Source organism: Podarcis vaucheri, assembly GCF_965113315.1.
Source record: "Podarcis vaucheri genome assembly, chromosome: 13".
In the NCBI taxonomy this organism is placed as follows: domain Eukaryota; kingdom Metazoa; phylum Chordata; class Lepidosauria; order Squamata; family Lacertidae; genus Podarcis; species Podarcis vaucheri.
In genome coordinates, this window is record NC_138751.1 from 17,616,749 (window position 1) to 17,626,957 (window position 10,209).

Consider the following 10,209-nt stretch of genomic DNA (forward strand, 5'->3'; position numbering starts at 1 on the left):
TCTCTCGAGGTAAAAGTTCTGCTTTCAATTGCAAGATATATTATTAAAGGCGGCCACTTCCTTGCTAAAGACTTTTGCACAGCAATTCTTACTATTAAGATACAAAAGCACTGGATCTGGCGAGCCTTTTAGCGTGGGGAAATAGCAGTTGCCTTTCCCTACTTTCTACTGGCCAATAAGAAAACAGGAGGGTGCGAAGGAGCCGCCCCAGGGGAAGCCGGAAGCGCTCCAAAGCCAACCTCCATGTCGGCGGCTGTTCGCCCGACTCTCTCTGCTAAATGGAGCTTTTCGGAAGCCTCGGTCCTCCGACTACTCTAGGAGCGGAGTAACCATAAATCACAGGAAGAAGACGAGGAGAAGAAGTGGCCCTTCTAGCCCGGCTTCTTGTTGGTGGGGCTATACCAAAACGAAAGCCGGCAGGGGAGCGTATGGAGACGAAACCATTGGCGTTCCGAAATTTCCCTCTTCCCCGGGGAAGGGGCGGGAGTGCGGTTTTTAAAGAGACAGGCAGACATTTTCCTTTCCGAGTAGCTGAAGGTTGCGGAAACCGGGGGAAGCTGCGTGCATTGGGCCGAAGCAGGAAGGCAACAAGCGGGGAGCGGGAGCCTCCGAGTCCGTCGTGAGGACGAGAAAGAGCGGGCAGAAGACGAGGGGCTCCTGCAGCGGGTGGGCGCTGCGTGGTCCGAGCCTTGCATCGGCTCCCGGGGCTGGAGCGGGGCTTGCAAGGAGGTTCCGCCGCCGGAGCAACAGCTGGCCGCGAGATGAAGCAAGAAAACATCTTCCTCTTCGTCCCCAACCTCATCGGTACGTTCCCCGGGGTGCCGGGCGGGGGAGAGGAGGAGGCTGCGATCCTGAAACACGTCGGGCTGCGGGCGCGCTGCTTCTCCTCCCCGAAATGCTGGGAAGTGGACTTTTTAGCCCTCGCAAACCCCTGTTCCCACGATTCATATGTGCTTTAAGGATGGTTTAAATGGATGGTGTGTGTGTTCGCATCCGGAATGGGTAGACCGGCTGGAATGAATGGGGGCCTGCCTTAGTCACGCCCATTAATCTGGATGAGGCAGCCCTGCTGTGGCTCATGGTCAGTGTAATCCATGAGCCCCGGGAAGAGCCTCATCAACCCAGCCGAACTGCACAGGGGGAGTCGCTTCTGTGTAAACGTGCTTAGGGTGGGGTGCTGCGATGCTCAGGCTTGGCCCTAGTTCTGGGCCTCTCGAGATGTTCAGAAGCAGTAGAGCTCCAAATCCCGGTGCTGGGAGGCAGACACAGGTGGGTGAAGGCTCCTTGCCTTCATGCTTCTTTTAACAGACTTCCCGAATGCAGCCTGGAAAACCGGGTGCCGATGCCGGACTAGATCGACCTTTGGTCTGATCTCGCTTGGTAAGAGCTGAGAAGTGCATCGTGCTCCGGCCCCTTCCCCGCCTCCTTTGCCTTGCCTCCGGGCCTTCTGCTTCAACACTCCCGTCTATTGCCTACCCTGTTATTTTCACAAGTGTTAATCTGCAGCTGAAGGCAGCAGCAGCTGCATCTGGACTGTCTCCTCCAGATCAGATGTGACAGGCAGGCAAGTGACTCACCTGTCTCTTGTAGGCTCAGTCTGGACCCTTGCATTTCTTACAGTTGATTGTAGCTTTCAGTGCCAAAAACAAAAGAGGAAAAGGGTGTTTCTAAAATAGGGAGCCTGTTTCTCCTTCTCTTCTGAAGCAAACATTAATGATCTTTGAGTGACTCTTGCCTAGATATCTGGGGAGGTGGGGTTGTGGGTAGCAAAGGAGGGGAACCAACCAGAATTTGCATGACCCATTTCCCCAGTTTTCTGAGAGCTGCAGGGCTTGGGGGTTAAAAGATTCCAGGACAAATTCTCATTTTGTTTTCTTGTCCTTTGCAGGTTACGCCCGCATAATCTTCGCTTTTATCGCGTTCTATTTTATGCCAACCTCCCACATAATAGCATCCTTCTTTTACCTCCTAAGTGGTTTCCTTGATGCCTTCGATGGCTATGCGGCTCGGGCCCTGGACCAAGGTAGGGCTTGTTTGCCTCAAGGCAGAGAGGGCTACAGGGTGGCTCATACAAGCCAGACACTGAAAGCACATGCCTTTGTGAGCGGCAAACTATAGTTCCCAGGATACTTTTGGGGTGCTTTTAAATGCATGGCATGTATGCATTCTGTGTGGTATGGAACAATTTGTTGTGGTGTAATGCAGTCAGTTTGAATATATATATATATATATATATATATATATATATATATATATATATATTTGCTTTTGTAGATTTTCACGGGTACAGGAATGCAGGTTTTGGTGTCTTCGGGTGTCTTCCCGTGTAAGAGTCGGGGTGTCTGGGCGACGTTTCGACGAGGTCTCACTCGTCATCTTCAGGCTGGTGCTTTCGGCTTCTTGTTACTGGAACAGAGCAGAATCTGGTGTTTGAGTTCCTATAAATACTGTTGAGGGGTGTGGTGTATAGCCTCCAACGTTCTAGGCAGAGAGGAAGTTCCTAGATTAGTGTGCCTTTTCTTCTTTTGTTCCTTAATTACTTGAGGGATATCTTGAGTGATTTCATGAGTGATATTCTGAATACCACTGGGTGGGTCATTAAGTGTAGATTAGTTGCTAAAGCTTTCGTGTCTTGACCTCTTGAGCTTGTGAAGAGTTTTTCTGAGAAGATGGCTGTGCTGCATTTAGTTGTGCTCTGGCTTGGCTTCGTGTATAGGGGCGAGCTGTGATTTTGTGCCTTGTGCCAGCCAGATCTGTGTAGGGATTGCAGGGGGGTGCAGCATCCGGAGGTGCCACTATAGTTTGGCTACTGGATGGAGTCTGTAATATGTCTGTGACCCAGACCCTCTCCACAGACATATTACAGACTCCATCCAGTAGCCAAACTATAGTGGCACCTCCGGATGCTGCACCCCCCTGCAATCCCTACACAGATCTGGCTGGCACAAGGCACAAAATCACAGCTCGCCCCTATACACGAAGCCAAGCCAGAGCACAACTAAATGCAGCACAGCCATCTTCTCAGAAAAACTCTTCACAAGCTCAAGAGGTCAAGACACGAAAGCTTTAGCAACTAATCTACACTTAATGACCCACCCAGTGGTATTCAGAATATCACTCATGAAATCACTCAAGATATCCCTCAAGTAATTAAGGAACAAAAGAAGAAAAGGCACACTAATCTAGGAACTTCCTCTCTGCCTAGAACGTTGGAGGCTATACACCACACCCCTCAACAGTATTTATAGGAACTCAAACACCAGATTCTGCTCTGTTCCAGTAACAAGAAGCCGAAAGCACCAGCCTGAAGATGACGAGTGAGACCTCGTCGAAACGTCGCCCAGACACCCCGACTCTTACACGGGAAGACACCCGAAGACACCAATACCTGCATATATATATATATATATACACACACACACAGAGAGAGAGAGAGAGAGAGTGTGTGTGTGTGTGTCAGGAGCACATATACAAGGAGATGAAGCTGTCCCACACAGAGTTAAATCACTGGTCCATCTATTTCAGTGCTGTCTGCTCTGAATGACGGCAGCAGCTCTCTACAGTCTCAGGCTAACTGACCCTTTATTAGTTGAAGATGCTGGAGGATGCACCTGAGACCTCCTATGTGGGCAGCATGTCTCCCACTGCTGAGCCGCATTCCGTCCTCAGAAGATGACTGAGGTTGCCGTGTTGCTTAAGAGTATGAGCTACAAGGTCCCTGGCTCAAAGCTTGGTTCAGGTTTGAGCTCACTGGGTGGCAGCCGGCAAGGAGCTATCCCTCACTCTTACCCCTCCTCAGATCTCTACTTTGCTGCTGCTGCTGCAACAAGGCGCTGCCTGCCTGAACCTCCCCTGCCAGCAGCAGCCACCAAGAAGGAGGGTCTGTGCCCTAGCTCCTTTGTGCAATGTGCCCTACCCCACTTCCTCTTGCAACGCAGTGCTACTCTTTGCCTCACCCTCCCTTCCAGAAATAAGCAGGAATAACACCTGGTTCTGGGTAAAACCCTCCAGATCCGCAACTGTAGCCAAAAGGAAGCGTGTCCAGATAGACTGAGCTTTTCTTGCTGAGATGGGAAGGTTTCACAAGGCTCTCGTTACTTTCCGTCTGTGTAAGCTGCACGCCGAAACCTGTTGTTTTCAAGTGTGCCTGCCTGGACCACACAACTCATGGCCTCACAGCAGAAGCACAGCCACCTGTGCCCGTTACCTGCATGTCAAGCACATAGCAAGCCACAATATATGCATTAAAACTTTGATGGGTGGCGGGTGACGTGTGGCTGCAGTCTCTACTGTATGCATAGCTTCCTCCCTACTGGTTTACAGCGCCCTTGCCTTTCTGATGTGTGCTGTTCTTCCCAGGCACCCGCTTTGGCGCCATGCTGGACATGCTGACGGACCGCTGCGCCACCATGTGCCTGCTGGTGAACCTAGCTATGCTCTACCCTGAATCTGCCCTTTGGTTCCAACTCAGCATGAGCCTTGACGTCGCCTCCCACTGGCTCCATCTCCACAGGTACCAGCTGGGGAAAGGAGGGACTCTGCCCTCGATGGCGGCATCAGAAGTTGCCTTGTACAATGTTGGACAATGATGTCCAGGTCTGGCTCAGCCTCGCCTGCTGTGACTCATGGCAGGGTCTCGGGCTGATAGGGAGCCTTTCGAATCGCCCATCTGCCTATTCCTTTTAACTGGAGGTGCTGCAGACCAAACCTGGGGTCTTCTGCAAACAACCCAGATGCTCTGCCGCTCAGCCATGGTGCCTCCCCGGCTGGGATAGAGAGGCATGGAAGGGAAGAGAGGCTGAGCACCCCTGGCTCCCATTTTAACTACCTTCTCTGCTCCCACCAGCACCGTGGTAAAAGGTGGGGAGAGCCACAAGACCATCGACTTGTCAGGGAATCCAATCCTGCGGGTGTATTACAGCTCCCGGGTGAGTGATAATTTCTTTAGAAAACTCTCTCTCCCCCCCTCCCCCTCCCTCTCTCTGAACTCTCTCTCTCCTTCTCTCTGAACTGTCTCTCCCCCCCACTCCCACTCCCTCTCTCTGAACTCTCTCTCCTTCTCTCTGAACTGTCTCTCTCCCCCCCCTGCACCCTCTCTCTGAACTGTTCCTACTACATTTCTCCAGGCTTCCATCCCTTTAAAAAAAAAGTATGTTCAAAAGCTTTATTGAACAAATGACAAAACAAATAAAACAAGAAGATGGGGGGGACGGACGTAATGTGATAAGCTACAAAAAAAAGCCAGATCTTTCAGTAAACGCAAAGGAAATCAGAATTGTTGGTGAAAGGTCGGTGTAATTGAGTAATTTTCTATTTCCACTGCTTCCTATGGGTCCTTTCTCCTTGGAATCAAAATAGAAATATCGCTTGCTATCATATTTTCTCTAAGGCAAAATACTACCCCATTCATTCCCCTCCACCATCAGAGTCTCACAATCTATATTGGGAGATCCCTCCCTCTCTCCTAGTTCTGTCCCACTCTCCACCCCAAATCCTGTATTTGGAAGCTTTCTTGAAAAGTATGAATAGAAAGGGAGGGTCCATTCATTGTCATTAAAAAATATACTGCAGTACACAATGAACTATGGGGAGGATTTAATTTCCACTCGGTCCCCTGCAGATTTAGCTGTCTCCTTGAAGAGGGTTTGTGACCACTGTATCATATTTTAAAAGTTTGGAAAGTGTTTGGGAGAGTGTTTCATATTTCACTTCTGCAGTTTCTCCGTTGGCTTCCAGTCAGTTTCAAGGCCTGGTTTTTTTAAAGGGCTCTTTTGGATCTTTTAAAGCCCTAAGTCATCTGGTTCCAGAATTGTTTGTAATCAAATGATCTCAGGACGGCATACGCGGATCTTTAAAGCAATCCCAGTTGCAAATCAAGAGTGGATAAAGACAGTAAATAAACTTAAAACACGGGCCAGTTGCTACACTATTAAGTTGATACGGGTAACAATTCCAGAATGCCTGAGCAAATTAACCAGGTCTTAAGCTAGTGCCAAAACAAAATCAAAGTTGTTTCTGAGTTGTCTTCAACAGCAGCCCCACATAGAGTGTGTTACAGTAATCCAGTCAGAAGGTTATTAGTGTTGCTGTAGCCAGGCTATCTCTATCCAGAAATGGCTGTAGCTGGAAAAACAACAGAAGTTGACCAAACACGGCTTCATTCCCCAAACCAGGCCTGAAACCAAGCTGGAAGATGTCTAGATAATCCATTTCCTCCTGAAACGTCTGAAGCTGCATGATCTCTCTCCTGAGCACATTGAAATATGCCCAGAAAGGGGATACAGTGGTGCCTCGCAAGACGAAATTAATTCGTTCCAAAAGTTTTTTCTTCTTGCGAGTTTTTCGTCTTGCGAAGCACGGTTTCCCATAGGAATGCATTGAAAATCAATCAGTGCGTTCCTATGGAAACCGCCTTCAGACCAGGTCCGGGGACAGTCTGTCCCCCGACCTCTTCTGAAGGCTGGGGGGGGGGGACACAAGGGCTTTTCTTCCCACCGCCAGCCTTCAGAAGGCTGTTCTGAAGGCTGGCGGTGGGAAGAAAAGCCCTTCTTCCCACCTCCCGCCCCGCAAGCTCCGGGGACAAGAGGGCTTTGCTGCCGACCGCCAGCATTTTAAAAGCCCCTGCTGTCCCGGGGCGATTTTAAAATGCTGGCGGGCAGGAGCAAACGCTTCGCTCCCGCCCGCCAGCATTTTAAGATCGCCCGGGGCAGCGGAGACTTCTCCACTGTCCCGGGAAGGCTGGCGGGGGGGAGCAAAGATTTTTGCCCCCGCCGGCCTTCAGAAGAGGTCCAGGACCTCTTCTGAAGGCCGGCTGTGGGCGAAAGTCTTTGCTCCCGACCGCCAGCAATTTAAAACAGGTCCCCGGAGATTTCCCTATGGGCTTTCTTCTTGCGAAGCAAGCCCATAGGGAAATTCGTCTTGCGGAACGACTCAAAAACGGAAAACTCTTTCGTCTTGCGAGTTTTTCGTTTTGCGAGGCGTTCGTCTTGCGGGGCACCACTGTATTTGCAGCTGGGCAATAGTTGTCATGCGCCTCCAAGTCCAGCTTCCCTTATGAGGCTGCCTGTATCTTAAGATCCCCCTCGGGATCAAAGCAATAGAGCTCTCTTCCTAGAGAACCCACCTGACTCCTTCATTGTTGGTCATCAGACGGCAGGCCAAGGCTGCCCTTTTCTGCAAAGTGTTGGGAGTATCCGCCCACTGGCATAATGTGCCTGCTACTTATATTAACTTTGTTTCCCTCTTGACATAGCTGACATAATTTCCCTTTTTTTAAGGGAAATTCCCTTATTCCAAATAGGATTCCTTGCAAGAAAAGGGAAAAGTTGACAGCTATGCCCTCTTGGATTGTAGTATTAGTAGTACCAGTGGTACTTACCGTATTTTTCGCTCTATAAGATGCACCTAGTTTTTGGAGGAGGAAAACAAGGAAAAAAATATATTCTGAATCTCAGAAGCCAGAACAGCAAGAGGGATCGCTGCGCAGTGAAAGCAGCAATCCCTCTTGCTGTTCTGGCTTCTGGGATAGCTGCGCAGCCTGCATTCGCTCCATAAGACGCACACACATTTCCCCTTACTTTTTAGGAGGGGAAAAGTGAGTCTTATAGAGCAAAAAATACAGTACATACATGATGCTGTACTGCATGCTTGTAAGCTGATTTAGCGGCGATTGCAGTCTGCACACGTTTTTGAATAAACTAGCAGCCAAACAGAGCTGACGTTCTTATGTGTGCAGTGGGCACGCCCTTCGGAACTACTCAGGTAGCTTCTCTTTGCTGTCTTTTCTCCGGCCTGGTTTGACATGGCTTCTCCTCTTCTTCCTCCTTCCAGACTGTCCTCTTCATCATGTGCGCTGGGAATGAGCTCTTCTACTGCATGCTCTATTTGCTGTGTTTTGGGGAAGGACCAGAAAGTGAGTATCCTAAGCCAGAGGGACGCTGCCTGGGGGTCGGAGGGCATTTCAAAGGACTCCTTCCTTACCCCACCCCCTTTTTCTTTTTCCAGTCCTGCCCGGACAGGCTGGTCTCTACCGCCTGGTCCTGTGGGTTTCTGCCCCCATCGCCATCACCAAGAGCCTCATCAGTCTGGTCCACTTGATCTGCGCCTCGTGCAACATGGCTGCTCTGGATGTCGCGGAACGCGCGAAGAGGAAGTAGCGTCACATGACCCCAGCGGTGGGGCAGAAGCAGCACTCCCTTTCACGCTCGCAGTGGGACCAGCATACCATCCCTTGCCGTGACAGGGCTAGCCACTCCACATGCACAGCTCTTGCTTGATGCGATGACCCCACCTTCCCACGAATGTATAGGATGAGGGGAATACATCCTGCTCCTCCCGGCTCCCTCCTGCATTCCCATGATGCTTTGCACTTAGGAGAAGATTGGCTGGCAGGGAGAAATATTGACTTCGCCTGTGGGCTGAAATGGAGGGATTGGATCAACCATTTTGAGGGCAGCTAAATAGACCTTCGTTTCCAGCTTTTTGGTTCTGCGCTTCAAAACTTGCTGTATATTTGGGTGGGGCAGGACCAAATTCAGCCACAAAAGAAGTACCTTTTCATTTCCTAAAAGTGCATGGGAGTATTGCTCTTGAGTTAGGAGGCCATATCATTTCCAAAATTCCCAAGTATATCTAGGCCTGGGCAGCAAATGAATTGGCCAGTTGGTGACCATTTGATTTGGATTATACATTTGAAAATGACTATCCTAGGTTCCTAGGAAAGAAGCCCCATTGAGGCTTGAGTTCTGTGTGCAGTATTACCCATTTTAAGATTATCTCTGGCTGTAAATTTCTGCATCTACTTTAGCCGGTGGTCCATGTTGCTTAGACATGCTTGGCCGTAAACAGCCATTTGGATCCTGCTCCCAGATTCTCTTCTCTTCTCACAATGCTTTGCTTGTGAGAGCATCTGCATTCCTTTTTCTGCTGTTGTTGGCTGTTTTTGCTACATGGAGCTGTAGGCTTCTAAATACCCTGGAGGAGCACAGGGCATAGAGGAGCCATTTTGTAGCATTGCTATTGAACATTACCTTGGCCCGCTGTTTCTTCACACAACTTTCCCCATCTTCTTTGCACGCAATTTCGGACTGACCATAGTTGAGATTGGCTGTTCTTTCCCCCTCAATCATGCATGTGCAATTTTGAAAGAGTGCAGTAGAATTCGAATGTGAGGTAAACATTGGGCAGTTTAGCAGCCATCTTGCCCGGTCTGGCTTCTCTGTCCTTTCTTCCTCTGAAGGCAGAGCAATTATTTGTGGGTTTCTCCCCCTATTTCTGAGCTCTTGGTAGTTCCCTGAGATATTCTGGGTCCTGTCCTTGCACACTTGTCTTCCTCTTTTCCCTTTCCTCAATCATTTGTGCATGAACATAAGTTGCCATATCACATCACAGTTCTGTTTTCCTCCATGTGATTTTTTTGTTGTTATCAGTGATGGCTAGGTTTACAGTGACACGGTAGCCATCCTAGCCACTCCTAAGACTATGTAGGGCCTTTGGCCCTCCAGATGTTGCTGAACTGCAACTCCCATCAGCCCCAGCAAGCATGACCAGTGACCTGGGATTATGGGAGTTGTAGTTCAGCATCATCTGGAGGGCTAAAGGTTCCCGACATTCACTTTAAAGCTTCCTTCTCTCAGCTCCCCACAAAAGCCAGTTCTTCCTTTTGACAAGAGGAGATAGAGGTGACTAATGGCGGGGACTGTGGAGATGGGATTTGGCGGCCATCTTAGAAAAACCACCTTAAGGACCTGAAGTGACACTAAGGACTTGGCAGCTGCATTGGAGCAACCCAACTTCAGGTGACCTGCCCCATGTCTTCATATATTGAGCCAAACTAGATTATTATTTGCTAGAAACTTCCCTCATCCAAATGGTGTGGTGGGGGCAGAGGGACGCACAGGTGCTGAGGGTAATTATTGCTTCTGTGGATTGTCGTGCGCTGTCTCCTGCCGGATGGGGAGCAGTTGTTAACTTGCCATGTCCTCTCCTCTCCTTCGCAGCGTCACTGCCACACCCTCACAACCCCCAGTGGTGTGTAATTTGTATGTAGGTTTTTAAAAATTAAGACTTGGTGCAATACGACACCCCCTCTCTCAACGGAGTGGGAGTTGCTGTAATAAAGACAACTGTGTAACCATATGATTGTGTGTGTTTTGTAATTTGGTGGGAGTTTTTATATAAGGATCTTGAAGAATATCTGGGTTGTCGGGG

At 49.5% G+C, this 10,209-nt stretch overlaps 1 protein-coding gene across 1 annotated transcript; it reads left to right on the forward strand.

Moving 5' to 3' along the window:
* Positions 1-351: 351 nt before the first annotated feature.
* CDIPT (CDP-diacylglycerol--inositol 3-phosphatidyltransferase) lies at positions 352-10,137 on the forward strand. The gene is made up of 6 exons (XM_082195935.1): positions 352-804; positions 1,889-2,023; positions 4,360-4,513; positions 4,847-4,928; positions 7,831-7,912; positions 8,005-10,137. The coding sequence occupies exons 1-6, from the start codon at positions 762-764 to the stop codon at positions 8,154-8,156; spliced, it is 648 nt and encodes a 215-aa protein (XP_082052061.1). The 5' UTR covers positions 352-761; the 3' UTR covers positions 8,157-10,137.
* The last annotated feature ends 72 nt before the right edge of the window (positions 10,138-10,209 follow it).